We start from the raw sequence: 15,256 nt of genomic DNA on the forward strand, positions 1-15,256 counted from the left end.
AAAGAACTCAGGATAAAGTTGTACTCATAACTAAGGTTTATTACAGCGATATGGGAAGGCTACACCGCTGGATGGTAAAGGGAAAAGACATATGGGGAGTCTAGAGGAATCTATGCCCTCTCCCTCCCATAAGGACTTACAAAGTGTGTTCCTCCTTCAGAATGAAAATGGAGCAACATTTCCCTGCAGTGTTTCTGCCAAAGGAAGTTCATTAGACACACAGTACCCAAGGTCTTATTGGGGGCTGGTCACATAGGCACCTCTGCGTTGCACATACCAAAATTCCAGACTCCTAGAAGAAAAGCAGGCGTTCAACATAAACCATATTATTTACACCAACAGTCTAGGCTCAGTGAACCATCACTGTTTAACTGCTGATTGGGAACACTCCAAGAGCCAAGTTCCCAGATGCCAGCCAAGGGTCAACCTTGCAAGCAGGCCTTTCTAAGGATAGTAATCTCAGGCCTGCTATGTTAACTTTTTCTTCACAGTCATATAAAAATGCAGATTTCTAGCTTTTACTGAAAAGAACTGGAAGGTCTGGCCAAAGTAGGCCTGCATTCCCATTTGGCAACACTGGTAGGCAGAGTAATAGGCCCCCCGCCCCGCCCCCCCGAAGATGTCCACTTTCTAATCCCCAGAACCTGTGACTATGTATGTTCTGGGAAAAAGGCTTTGCAGATGTGATTACGGTAAAGATCTTGAGATGAGATAATTCTGGATTTTCTGGGTGGGCCCAATGTAATCACAAGAGTTCTTATAAATGGAAGAGGAAGGCAAGCGGGTCAGAGTCAGGGAAGCAGGGGGCAGAAGCAGAGGTCAGAGTGATGTGATTGTTGGCTTTCAAGATGGAAGAGAGCAATGAATCAGGCATATGGACAGCCTCTAGAAGATGGGAAAAATGAGGAACAGATTCTTCTCTAGAGTCTCTAGGAGGCAACCCTGCCAACATCTTGAGTTTAGCCCGGTAAGACTAATTTTGGACTTCCAATCTCCAGGACTATAAAATAACCTGTGTTGTTTTAGGCTAAGAAATTTGCAACAGTTTGTTTCAGCAGCATCAGGAAACTAATAGGGTAACAAATGGAGCTGGATAGTGGCTATCTTCTTAGACTGGACAGCAAGCTGCTCAGGCTCACTCAGTTCTCACCACTCTATGTCTCCCTGACACAGGTGATGAGGGTTTGTTGTCATTTAATATCATATGCTCAGCCCCCCTTACACATTTATGTTACCCTGGCCCCTGTAGCAAGGAGTTTACAACCCCTGAGCAGGCCTTCTGGCAAGGAAAGTGGAGAGGACAAAGGTGCAGGAAGAAGTGCCCAAGGCATGTTAGTGGGATACATGTTCTGCTTCTGAGTGTGTGTGTGTGTGTGTGTGTGTGTGTGTCCTCAGGATATATACAGATGCTGCTGAATTAGAGCCATAAGGTCTGGGGGGGTGTGCAGGTAACAGTTCATATAAACAGATTGAAATCTTTTAGACATTCACATACACGTACAGAATCTAGAAGATGATTCCAGGCAATTCTTCACTCCTCCCATTAAATAAACACTTAATTCATCTACCCTCCATGGGTGTCCAGCAGGCCACTCTTTGGATTTCTCTCCCTCTTCCCTTTGCCCACTGTTATCTCCATCTTTTCCAACCCTTTCCCAGAATCCCACACCTTCATCTTGGAGCAGTGCAGCAAGGTCCTCAAAGTTTCAAATGACTCCACTAGTTGTACTGGGAGAAGTGGAGCTGAGCCTTAGTGCACATCCTGTTTTTCCAGGCTGGAGCCTCTACCAGCTGTCTTCCTTCTCACAGCACAACCTTTCTAAAGGGATATCTCCATGTCTTCTCTCTCCTCCCCACTCTCCCTGCAGGCTTGGTTCCCATGCTTCACTGAGATCCTCTTGCCAAGGTCTCTGGTGACCTCCAGTTGTCAAAGCCAAAGGTCACATCTCTATCTTCATCTTTCTCAGCCTCTCATCAGTGTTCAACATAGGGGATCCTTCCTCCTTGAATCACTTCCTTCTTGGCTTTAATGACATCCCCTCCCCATCCCTCCCCATCCCCGTTTTTGTTCTGGCCACTCCTTGGTGGTTTTTGATGGCTTGCTTCTAAAGGGTGTTCCCCCTAGCTCAGTCCCAAGCGCTCTCTTTTCTTTGTTTTTCTCCCTGCAGGAACAATTGTTGAAGGTGGCTTATCTCAGTATATGGTGTTTTATTATATTATCTCCACTTTAGGAACATTTTTTAATGTCCTTAGTAAAAAGCTTTTGTAACATTTCTAGAGTTATTTAAAAAGGAACAGAGTTAGACTATATATCTTCCCAAACCATAGTGAAAGAAAGGAATCATGAGAAAGCAATATTCTGATAACTCTCAAATTTGTGTCTCCATTTGGGACCTCCCTCTGAACTCACACAACTACTCGCCTTCTTGATATCTCCACCTGAAAGCCTGTTAGACATCTCAAATATAACGCATTCAGGAGTGGAACTTTCCATATCCTACCCTTACCCCACTCACTGCCCATCCTGTTTCTGTCCTAGGCTTCCGAGTCTAAGGAACAGTATCACCTCCCAACCACAGGCTTAAGTTAAAAACCAAGGATCATCCTGCATTCCTCTCTTTCCCTCACTCCTCCTCCTCTTTTTTCAGTTAGAATTTTTTTTTTCCCTATAGACCACTCTTTAGGCATTTTTTTTTAATTGGGAAATATTGGGGAACAGTGTGTTTTCCCAGGACCCATCAGCTCCAAGTCAAGTCATTGTCCTGCAATCTAGTTGAGGAGGGCGCAGCTCGGCTCCAAGTCCAGCTGCCATTTTCAGTCTTAAGTGAAAGGGGCACAGCCCACCATACCCTGCGAGAATTGAACTGGCAACCTTGTTGTTAAGAGCTTGTGCTCTAACCAACTGAGCCATCCAGCCACCCAGTTTGAATTTTTTTTGGCTGCAAATAATGGAAAGCTTAACTAACAGTGGCTTAAACACTGAGAATATTTATTATCCCACAACAAATCTGAGTGTAGGACGATTCCAGGGTTGACTTAGTGCTGTCACCAATAACTCCAGTATTTCCAGCTTTCTGCTCTGGAATCCTCCATGGGCTGGTGACATCTTCCCTCATAATCATAAGATGGCTGCAAGCAGCTCCAAGTATCATGTCTTCATATGACACTGTCCTAAGGCAGGAAAGGGGGGTTTCCTCCCACATCTCTTTATCAGAGAGAAAAGCCTTTCCTTAAACCAGACTTCCGCTTATATCTCACGAACCCCGTGCCTACACCAGTCACTAGAAGGAGGGAATAGAATTACCATGAATGGTTTAGACTACCTTATACCCATAGATCTGAGGAAAGCCCATCTTCCTTGAGCAAGTGGAAGGGTGAGTAATTAAACAAAATCAGAACCCTACCAGCAAAGAAGTGAAGGCAGGGGCAGGGAAGGCTGTTGGGTACAGCTGCCTCACCCCACTTTAGCATGTCCCATTACTTGGAACCCAGCTATTCCCTTCACCCCTACTGTAGTCCAAGCTCCCACCCCCTCATTTCTGGATGCCGACAGTAGCCTCCTAACCAACTTCCTGCTTCTACTCTTGAACCCCTATCATGCATTCTCCACACAGCAGCTGCAATACTCGCTCTGAAACACAAACTAAGCAATCATGTTTGCTTAACCTCTCCCCATTGCACTTGTAATAAAAGCCCCTCTCCTCCCAAGGCCCCTTTACCTATGTGATCTCATATAGCTCCCTCCCTTATGCTATTTTCTTGAGCACATGGGGCTCGCTCCTACCTAGGAACCTTTGCACTCTCTATTCTCTCTGCCTGGATCACTCTTATCCAGATCTCGCCATGGCTGACACCTTTTGATTCAGTCTCTGTTTAAATAGTACTTTTTTAGAGAGCTGCTCCCTCTCAGTTTTAGCTCCCCCACCTCCCATCTCTTTCTGTGCCATTATCCTGTTTTGTTTTTTTCACGTGCCTATTGTAACCTGAAATTGTCTCCTTTATTCATTATGTATCTCCTCATGAAAATGTCAGTTCCTTAACAGCATGCACTTTTTTGAGAACCGCTGTATCCCTGGTACCTGGAACAGTGTTTGGCACATAGCAGATGTTCAATAAATATTTGTTGAAGGAATTAAGAGTATTGATTGCCCCTCATTTTATAACTTAGATACATTAATATGCTTTTAAAACCTCAGTCTCTCTATTCTGTTTTACATAAGAGCCCTCCCCGCACCTGCCTTTAGGATAATTTTCTTTTCAGAGTTGGTGATGTCTAGGCTGACTCTGAGATGCCCAACGTTGAAGACCAGTTGGGGGAAGTTGAAGTGCTGGACAAAAGAGTTTTGGGCCCAGTGAGCCCTCTGGGCCCCAAATCCCTCCATCTGGATAATAATTCCTCTGGACGATAATTCCTGAGGTCTATGGCTTCAACTCACGGATCAACCCCGTGGAAGTCTGAGCTTCCTTACCTTTGAAGTGGTGGTTGGCGGTGTCTACTCTCTGAGGATCTTGACCTCTGACTTCCAGATAGAAAAGACCAGTCCACAGCCAAAACCAGAGTTAACCATCTTGATATTCTGGGTCACTCCCTAGTATATGATGAAAGGTCTCTGACAAAACCCCTGCCTCAAAATAACCCCTACCATTTGCCACAGTGACTGAAATTTCACATTAGCAGTTACTTCCTGGATAGGATTTCTAGGTAAAATTCTTTTATGTGCTAAATCTGGCATTTCTATTCTGGGTCATGGTTGCTATCTGGAAGAGTGACAGGAGAGATGGAGTGTGGTTTCCAGGCAGCATTAGGGTCCATTTAATGTGACTGGTCATGCATTTGAAGTCAGATCTGTCAGCTTGGTTCTGGGTTTTTCCACTGTTTAGCTGGGTCAGTATAGGCAGAGAGTTGGTGAAGAAATGGGTTTAACCGGGGTTGTTTAGTCAAACAAGGCTGCTGACGCCAGAGGGAGGCAAGGAAGTTAGGGGTACACAAGAGAGTGATCACCACTGACCGTGTAAGTTAAGATGGGAAGGAAGGAAATAAAGACACAGGAAGGGGATGAGGGACATGACAGCTCTGCCACGGGGACAAAGGTGAAGCACCGAACCTGAATCCCAAATGAATCTTAATTCTACCACTAATTAAACCCATGTAACTTTGGGTAACACACAAGAGGCTTCAATTTCCTTTTCTTCATCATGGGAATGGAGGCCCCGCCTCGCCTACCTCACAAAGTTGTTGAGGGATTCAAAGGAGATAAGGGGTGAAGCCTGCCTTAACAACTACAAAGCAGGAACAAATGCCAGAGATGAACATTTTGTATTTCACAATGTTGCCTAAGGCCATTTCTCCATACAAGGCGACTCCTTTTGTGGAGAAATCAGGCTAGGCTAGACCAGCAATGACTTGCACTGACATAGGGAGAGACACTGACAAATAGCCCCAAGCCCTGCTCATCAGCTTGCTTTCCCTGTGGAGAAAAACAGCAATTCTGGACTAAGCACTTAGGAAATGTTATCTTGTTTAACCCTTACAATACTACTCCCCATTCTACGGATGAGAAAACTGAGGCAAGATGTTACATGCTGGAGACGTGGCTCAAACCAAGCGGTAGTTCCCTATGTTCTATGATAGTCTGAGTTTCTACCCAGGAGGCGCTGAGGTTGATCTCTTGCCCCCGTTTTCCTTATTTCTGGTTCACTGCAGACTCTTAGCAGCCCCACCCACACTCCAACTCGCTCCCCTCTTTGGGCCCAGGCCTGGTAATCAAGTCAACAGGCCTGCCATCCTGGGGATGTTTCTAACAACAGTCCCACCCTGAGAGCAGACCAGAGGCTGGCAGCTGTGGGTGTCTCACAGACCCATGCCCACCTTCCATCTAGCAGCAGACAAAGACAGACGACCCCAGCTGGCTCCCAGCCAGGCAGCATGGTGAGCAGGGGTGGGGTGCATGCAAGTGAGAGTCCCAGTAGGCTCAGGTGGGTGGTGTGAGGGACCTTTGGGAGTACAGATGTTTATAGGACTAGGTGCGGGTAGGTGAGGTGGGGAAGGGGAAAGAAGCCTTACAGATGTGAGTGCGGCACCTCCAAGTGTGCTGGTGTGTGGGCCATACTCAGTGGGTAGAGAAGGACAGGCGATGGTAACCAGGATGTAGGTCTGAGCCTGGGCTCAGAGGCAGGGCTGCTGAAAAGCTCTAAATTTAGTGGTAGGGAGTGTGGGGTAAGCAGGACTGCAGCAGAAAAATGTAGGCATTTTCCTACAAACCCTGGGCCCCACTGCAGACTCACTGTGGTCCCACCTCCCAGCTGTGGGGACACATCTTCATAGCCGTGCCATTTGCAGTTATTATCAGTGGGGAGAGAGAGAAGGAGGAGGGAGAGGGAGGGTGCTCTCATTTATGGAGAATTGGCTGGGCTTGGGCTCATCTGATATCTTTAACATGTCTCCCCACCAGGCCCGATAGGAGAGCAGTTAAGAGCTAGTTGCTTAACCTCTCTGAGAGTCAGTTTCCTTATTTGTAAAATGGGTTAATAAAAATACCTACCGCAGGGGGTTGTTGTGAAAATTAAATGTGATAATGTATATGAAGCACTTAGCACAGTGATTGGCACCTAACTAGTGCTTAATAAATGGGAACTAATCAATATCCTCACAGTGATAAAGCTTGCTGGTTCAGGTGCGAGATTATATTATTTTTACGGTCAAAAGGAAAAGGAGCTAGAGCAACTGAAGTGAAGTAACTTGTCTGAAGTCGTAGAGGAACAGGGCTTTGAGGCCAAGTCTGTGTGACTCCAGGGGCTCAGTTCTTTGCCCCAACGTAGGGGGCATCATTTCTAGCATCACAGGAATACCCAAGAGGTCAGAGATGTTTGGCATGGGCCAGCAGTTGGGGGGACCAGGACTGTGTCTGGCTTTGTAGACAGAGCCTGGGCAAGCTTGGAAGTGCGGCAGCTGATGCTGGCCTCGCCAGGTCATTGGTGACTTGGGTCAGCCCTTCCTCCTGGACCTGGGGATTTCTGAACCCCTTGTCCCTCAATCCCTCCCAGCTTAATTCATTGCCTTCTCTTACTATGACAGAAGGAATTGGGGGATGGGGAGCTGTAGGGGGACCAACATGTATGGTGCACCCTAACATGTGTCACAAAATGAGCCAGGCAACATGCATGCATTCTTTCATTTGATCCGCATAAGAATTCTAGGGGGCTCTTTTTTGAGGGGCTCTTATTATCGCCCCCGTGTCACAGGGGAGGACACCCACAGAGAGGTTAAGACTCTTGCTCAAGGCAAGCGGAGAAGTAATAGGGCTGGGATACAAATGATTTATGGATTAATCCCAGTCATCTAAAAATCATAAGACGTCAAGGCCCTTATGTCACATAAAAATGTCAGTGACTTATTAAATTTACGGAGGAAGCATCCTCATTAAAGATTCATGAAATATTTCAGACATGCAAAAAAGTATAAAGAATAATACAATGAACGCCTGCTACCCACTTTAAGAAATAGAATCTCTGCATTTGCCTGTACTAGAGAGAACCATTACTCCAAATTTGGTGTTAATAGTTTCCCTTGCCTTTTTAAAAAAAGATTTTTATTAAAAATATAGCTAACATGAAATATTATATTATAGGGGTACACCATAGTTATTCAACAATTATACACCTAAAGAAGTGATCAGCATGATAAGTCCAGCAACTATGTGACACTGTACTATGCTATCATAATACTATTCCCTTGCTTCCTTTAGTTTTGTTGCAATACACACACATTATAAGGATATATAGTAAATATATAACTTCATCTGTAAATGATGCATCATATTATTTTACAAGTTAAAGATTTATATAAATGGTATCATATTGTATGATTCTTCTTAATTTGCTTTTTTTCTGGTGAGAATTTTTGGGGTAAGATTCTGCCTTGTATTTCATTCATTTCCACTTCCAAATCATTCTTTAACAATTTTCTCCTGCTGAAGGACACTTAACTGGCTTCCATTGCTGTGGTGCTATGACAGGTTTTGCACCTGTTTTCTTGTTTACCTGGGTAAGAATCTCTCTAGAGCACAAACACCTTCAGCTTTCCTAGACATTGCCAAATTACCTCCAAAAGAGACGTACCACTGGCGCCTTCTACCAGCAGTGGAAGAGTTCACATTATTCCACACCCTCCACATTACTAAGCCTTAACATTTGGGGAAACACGATGAATGTGCTCATTTTGTTTTTAAGGTCTGTCGTAATGACTTCTCAAGCAGAGCTGGGAGACATATTCTGGTACCCCACTTACCCCACTGTCACACATCTATCTGTTAATGTATGAAACTCTCCTTTCCCGACACAGCTTCGGGAGGGCGGCGACCAAGTGTCAGGTGCTATGGATGGCCAGGGTCAGCACAGCGTTCGGCATAGTAGAGACTCAAATAAACGGGATAAAGCGAGAGGGCCGCCTCCTTGATTCTCATAGGCTCCCCAGGCAGGACACTGACCTTTCTCATTTCTAGGACCAAGCAGATGATTCCAGTCCTGCGTCAGGGCCAAGACTTCGTTGACCGCCAGCCTTGAATCATGTGGGGAAGACCTTTCTTCCTAGTTCCAGAACCATGTGGTGGGAACAGAGCCAGGAGAACAGTTTCTAGGCTCTCGGCCTCACATGGAAAGGTGCTGGCTGGAGTAGTAGATGGCCATCAGCTGTGACTAGTTGGCCGTTAGCTGTAACCAGAGAGCCATTGGCCACTGATATAACTGCTGAGGCTACGCTAGCAGCGGATGGTGGCTGGCAAGCGCGGATTGGGGATTGGGGATTGCAGAGAGGCGCGGATTGCAGTTAGCAAGTGAGGTTGGTTGGCAGAGAAGCAGACGGCAGGTTGCAAATCGTGTGGCTCCTGCTTCCTGCATCTCCCACCCAGCCACCAGCGAGACTATAGTGGTATGACTCCCCTGTCTATGGCTCTGTGGGTGCTCCTTTTTGGCCTCACCATGTCCTGCGTTCTTATGCAGGGAGCAGGACTAGAGACCCCGCAGGCCGCCCCACGTGACACATGCACACCCAGAGAGGAAAGAACAGTTGCACATCCATTTCAAGCCCACTTTTCCCTTCCTTGCCGGCATTTCTAGCTGTAACAAGAATCTAGAGTTCTTTCTGCTTTTTCTACACCTCTTCCTTATCTCTGACCCATGAAACCTCACTTGCTTCCCTCAACAGTGGCCCTTAATTTCTTTCTGAATATGAGGGGGGTTACTCTGCCAGACTCATTTGATCCCCTCAACATTCCTCAAGACGCTTAGTCACTGAGCAAGACTCTGGAATCTTAGAACTGCCTACATACTCTGTTTTGGTCCAACCCCCAGAGGCAACCTTTTGGTCCTCAGTGCCACCAGTAAGTACTTAGACACAGGAAGTAGGGCAAGGACAGCAGAGTCCAGGAAGCTTTGCCCTCAGCAGGAGAACTACTCAAGGAAGGAAGGCAGGAATCGTGTCCAGGTTTAATATGTTTTCTCTGTTCACCGTGTTCTCTGCCCTTTGCCCACTCAGTGTGAATGTATTTCAGTCCATGTGGGGCAGGTCAGTGTGCAGATGGGCAATGCCTGCTGGGAGCTCTACTGCTTGGAATGGGGGATCCAACCACATGGGCAGATGCCCAGCGACAAGACCATCGGAGGAGAGGACAACTCTTTCAGTACCTTCTTTAGTGAAACTGGAGCTGCAAAGCATGTGCCCCGGGCAGTGTTTGTGGATTTGGAGCCCACCGTGATTGGTAAGTGATGACCTCGTCCGAGGTGCCACAGCAAGTCTTTCTCTGTAACAGGAGAACACTAGAGTCTGTGGTTCCTAGTTGCTACTGCCAATTAGAACTCCAGATCTGCAGAATCACTGTCACTCAGCTCCAGAGTCTCAAGGTCACTCCACATCCCTTTCTTTTGCATTGAAGGACACTTTAAGTCAAGGGCAATACAGTAGCCTGAATGGAGCTCCTCCAGGGTAGAAATTGGGGCTTGGATACCCCACCCTTTCTGGATACCTTGGGGCTCTCGGAACCAGGCTGCAAGAGGAGGGGGCCTAAAACTCTGTTCATTACAGATGAAGTTCAGATGGGCACATACCACCAACTTTTCCATCCAGAGCAGCTCATCACAGGCAAGGAAGATGCTGCCAGTAAGTATGCCCGAGGCCACTGTACCATTGGAAAGGAGCTCATCGACCTGGTGCTGGACCGGATTCAGAAGCTGGTGAGAGAAGGGCTGAGGGCTGGGGAAAGGGGATTCTGGATTCCTGCTGTGAAGTGGTCTGGAGACCAGATAGGGGAAGGGCCACTTCAGCCTTTGGGAGAGAGGCTCCTGGAAAAGTCTTAAACACACAGGATCAGGGCCCTGCATTCTCATCAGGGGAGGCAGAGCGTAAGCTCCATCATGGAGCTGGCTGTCTTCTCTCTCTCATAGCAATGGGTCCAAAGCTGGGCAGAGTGACCACCAGGGCAAACCTTTCCATGGGCTGCCTGGCCAAGCTATGGGGGTCCAGAAGCATTCCCAGAATATCATCTTATATTGTAGGGGTGGGCAGAAGGCTCTGTGAAAAACAGGGATCCAAATAATGCCAGTCCAGGGCTACAAGATCGACTTTGGCTTCTACCAAGGATGGGGATTGAGTTCCTAGATTGTTGATCTCAGTAGAGAAGCCCTGCAGAAACATCTGAAGTTGAATCAGGAGGACACAGGTATGAAGTTGGGTGGAGCTGTCGAGTTATGATGACAATGACTATGTCACGGGATTCAAGAGAGCTGCCTACGAGAGACCTCAGGAGGTGTCAGAGGAAGAGGGACGAGGAGGAGAGAGAGTGGGCCTACCCTATGAGGACCTCTGTTGTGCTCTTAGAAAAGTCTTCCAAAGATTTTATGAAATTTTTGGGGCAATTTGAAACAGCACAAGCTGGTTCTTTCCCATTTGTCAGCTGTGCTTCACACCCCACATTTCTCTTTGCCTTCACTTGTGAGGCCGACCAGTGCACAGGACTTCAGGGCTTCCTGGTTTTCCACAGCTTTGGGGGCGGCACCGGCTCCGGCTTCACCTCGCTCTTGATGGAGCAGCTCTCTGTTGACTACGGCAAGAAATCCAAGCTCGAGTTCTCCATCTACCCTGCCCCCCAGGTGTCCACAGCCGTGGTGGAGCCCTACAACTCCATCCTGACCACCCACACCACCCTGGAGCACTCAGACTGTGCCTTCATGGTGGACAACGAAACCATCTATGACATCTGCCGTCGCAACCTGGACATCGAGCGCCCCACCTACACCAACCTCAACCGCCTCATCAGCCAGATCGTCTCTTCCATCACAGCCTCCCTGCGCTTCGACGGGGCCCTCAATGTGGACCTGACGGAGTTCCAGACCAACCTGGTGCCCTACCCTCGCATCCACTTCCCCCTGGCCACCTACGCGCCCGTCATCTCTGCAGAGAAGGCCTACCACGAGCAGCTGTCGGTGGCCGAGATCACCAATTCCTGCTTCGAGCCTGCCAACCAGATGGTGAAGTGCGATCCCCGTCATGGCAAGTACATGGCCTGCTGCCTGCTGTACCGTGGAGACGTGGTGCCCAAGGATGTCAACGCCACCATTGCTGCCATCAAGACCAAGCGCAGTATTCAATTTGTGGACTGGTGTCCCACGGGCTTCAAGGTTGGTATCAACTACCAGCCGCCCACTGTGGTGCCTGGGGGTGACCTGGCCAAGGTGCAGCGAGCTGTGTGCATGCTGAGCAACACAACCGCCATTGCCGAGGCCTGGGCCCGCCTGGACCACAAGTTCGACCTGATGTATGCCAAGAGGGCGTTTGTGCATTGGTATGTGGGTGAGGGCATGGAGGAGGGTGAGTTCTCCGAGGCCCGGGAGGATATGGCTGCCCTGGAGAAGGATTACGAGGAGTTGGGCATGGATAGTGTGGAGGGGGAGGGGGAAGAAAGAGAGGGGGTTTAATACTAGGGGGATGCTTTTGTATCTGTGCTAAATAAGGTGCTGTGGCCTTATTGTCTCACAAATGTCTTTTTCTCTTGGGAAAAACCATGAGAGGAGGGCTTCTCCTTCATGAGGGATAGAAAGGCTGGTATCTTAGCCTAGACTCCCCCAGAAAGCAGATCTGATTTTAGATTTCAATAAAGAGTACATTGCAGGAAGCGGAATGGGGGCCAAGTAAAGCAAGGAAGGAGGGAGAATTTACCCTAGTGAAGAGGCAGCTGAATAAATGGCATCTCAGAACCATTGCTTGGGTGAGAGGGTAGGAGAGGTGGTGAGGGTGGGGGAACTTATGCACTGGCTCCATTCTTCAGTTGGTTAAAATGTTGCCCTATTAAGCATGAGCCCCTCTGTACTTCCGGGTTGCACACACTTGGGCTTCAGGGTCAACAGAGAAACCCTGGGGCAGGAGGCAAGATGATGTTAGGTCCATGCCCCACAGGCTGCAACAAGAGCCTGGTGAGGCCAGGAGGTGCCTTAGAGTAGTCTGATACAGCTGATATAGCTGGTGTTCATCCTATAGATTCGGGTTTTGTTTTCTTCAGGCAGGAGGTTTGGGTTTAGAGAGTTCAGAAACTGGCATTAAGGCAGAACAGTGGCACAGTGGCAGCAACAATGGGAGAATGGCTGGCAGTTGTGGGGGTGGGGGGTGGCGGCTTCCCTTCCTCCAGTAAGCCCTATCAACCCTCAACAGGCAATGGACCCTTTTTTCAATCCTATGCCGCGTATTATGCAAGTACAGTTTCAAGCCCCACTTCCAACCAGATGGCTGCCCCTTAAATCCTTGTATGTGGACTTTCTGTAGCCCCAGCTGGGCTGGAAGGATGGTTTAACCATTGGAAATTAAGGCAAGCCAACCTCACAGAGATTCAGTGCTGTGTTGCCTTCTACTCTGTCCTTCCTGCAGTGTCCCCTTTCCCCGATATCTCACAGGAGGTGAGGTGAGGCCTTTTGAGAGGCAAGCAGGGAAGGCCAAGAGAGAGGTGAGTCTTCAATGGCTGGGCATCCAGAGAGGTCGCCAGGCCGCCCTCCTGTCTGCTGTACCAGCCAGCCCACCCTGGGCAGCTGTAGGGCCATCTCCTCTCAGACCCTGAGAGGACACAGGCTCAGCAGGCCTGGGAAGGCAGCCCAAAGGTCAGCAACACTAAGAAGCTGCTATCACCCCAGGGCTGAAGGTCAAGGGATGAGATGGTGAGGGCAGAGCTTTGGAGCTGGAGCCACAGCAGAGCTACCCAGAGGGAGCAGGAGGGACCAAGGAGGGAGGGACATTGGTCAGGATGCAGAGCCATAGAGTGGATACAACCACGGTCTGAGATACCCCCAGATTTAGAGAGAAGGAGAGAATTACCCTGGCTTCTCCCTTCCTCTCACCCTCAATCTCCAGCCAGCAGCTCCGGTTGGCTGAACCTAGACAGAAGCTAGTTGGCAAAGGGCCTAGAAAAAAAGGGGTGCAGCCTGTGAGATACAGAGCAGCATAGGGAAGGTGGAGGAATGGATCTCAGAGAAAACAGACAAATAAAACACATATCAGCACTGGAAATGGAGTGACTCCTGCTTTTCCTCATCTGACCCATCACCTGTCCCTGTCACACTTGTCCCAGTAATTACTTTGCAGTAAGTAGTGGATGGAGTGGAAGCAACAGGATGGTGGGGGGTTTAGAGAAGAAAATGGGCATGCCCAGCGTAGCAGTTCCCTCCTCCTATTTTGGAATCATTTGCCCAGAGAGAGCAAATATTCTCCACTTTAATTTGAGAATTTAAGCTCACAGGGGAAGGTCTGTCCTAGGAAGACAGAGGCCTGCAGTTGTGTGTAGATGTATGTGTGGTGGTGCTGGGAAAGGGGTAATTTAATTCACAGGGAGTATTTCGAAGTCCATTTTGGCTGAATAGTTCAGCTATGTCCTCACACCCATTTTATTTTTCCATTAAATGGACTGAATTCCAAATCTTTATTTGATTCCTGTGCCTTTCTCTCAACTGGTTTCAAACTTGGCAAAGGAAGAGGGGTTATTTTGGGAGCCCTTCAAACCCTAAGAAATGGCTGCCATTTATTGAGCATCTACTATGCACCAGCCCTTGTAGCCATATTATCTTCTTTAATCCTGAGGTAAAGACAATTATACCCACTGGACTGGAAGCTTCATGGGAACAAGGCCTAGTCTACTCTCAGCACCAGAATGTTGCCCAACATATATTAGATACTCAATATTTGTTGACTAGACTTGTGAAATGAATGCCTATTTTATATGTGGTGACTGATGCTCAGAGAAGTTATGTAACTTGCCCAAAGTTACTCAGCTAGTAAAGGGAAGAATAAAGATTTAAACCCAGGTCAGCCTGGGCCAAAACTTATGCTGATGCCCTCCCCATCCTCATATGAACTCCCCTCTTGCCCACAGCAGTTCTAGGTACCCCTCTGGACAGCACCTCTTCTGAGCCTGCCAAGTTCCCAGTGCCCAGACAGTGACTCAGGTGCCTTGAAGGCAGGGAGGGGGGAGACACTCCCCTTGACACTCCCCTGCCCAGGCACTGTGGTGGAAGGCATGTGTTGGTGAGATGCAGGGACCCAGCTTCTGAGCTGAACGAGGGAAGAGGCATCTTTGGGGCCAAGTTTTGGGGCTGTAAGTGCCCTCTGGAAAGTCCTCCTCCCAGCCCCAATCTCATAGGAGCTGAGGCCTTTTGAGAGGCCAGCAGAGAAGGCCAAGAGGGAGTGAGTCTTCAATGGCTGGGCATCCAGAGAGGCCGCCAGGCCGCCCTCCTGTCTGCTGTACCAGCCAGCCCACCCCGGGCAGCTATAGAGCCATCTCCTCTCAGACCCTGAGAAGCCAACCAGCTAGAAACTGTGCTAGTAGCGACTAGCAGGCTTAGGTTGGACTAGGTGTGGGAGTGGGGAGGTGGCAATCCAGAGCTCCATGGGGCAGCTGGGAGTGCCACCCAGCCTGGCTCCTGGGCACTCCCTCAGTGCAGGGGAATGCTTTCATCCTTGACGCTTCTAAAGTGAGGCTACAATTACCTTCTGCAGACAGGTGCAAGAGACAGATTCCCAGCCTTGGAATCCACTCGACACATTTATTCCCTCGCCTCTGATGTGTCAGGAACATGCTTGCCTCCAGAGTTGTGTTCTCACCATTCCCTCCTTCTGGAATGTCACCTCCCCTGCTTGTCTCAGTGTTGCCATTCCTTCCAGCTTAGGTCATGGTTACCCAGAACCCACCCAACCCTGGGCAGCTCTCCCTCCTCTAGATTCTCCTGG

The 15,256-nt window shown here is 48.5% G+C and overlaps 1 protein-coding gene across 1 annotated transcript; it reads left to right on the forward strand.

Annotated features, from left to right (window-relative positions):
- The first annotated feature begins 9,559 nt into the window (after nt 1-9,559).
- LOC109452647 (tubulin alpha-1D chain) lies at nt 9,560-11,982 on the forward strand. The gene is made up of 3 exons (XM_019741747.2): nt 9,560-9,755; nt 10,079-10,227; nt 10,990-11,982. Exons 1-3 carry the CDS (start codon nt 9,575-9,577, stop codon nt 11,965-11,967), a joined length of 1,308 nt encoding a protein of 435 aa, XP_019597306.2. The 5' UTR covers nt 9,560-9,574; the 3' UTR covers nt 11,968-11,982.
- The last annotated feature ends 3,274 nt before the right edge of the window (nt 11,983-15,256 follow it).

This window comes from Rhinolophus sinicus, linkage group LG01, assembly GCF_036562045.2.
Source record: "Rhinolophus sinicus isolate RSC01 linkage group LG01, ASM3656204v1, whole genome shotgun sequence".
NCBI classification, from domain to species: domain Eukaryota; kingdom Metazoa; phylum Chordata; class Mammalia; order Chiroptera; family Rhinolophidae; genus Rhinolophus; species Rhinolophus sinicus.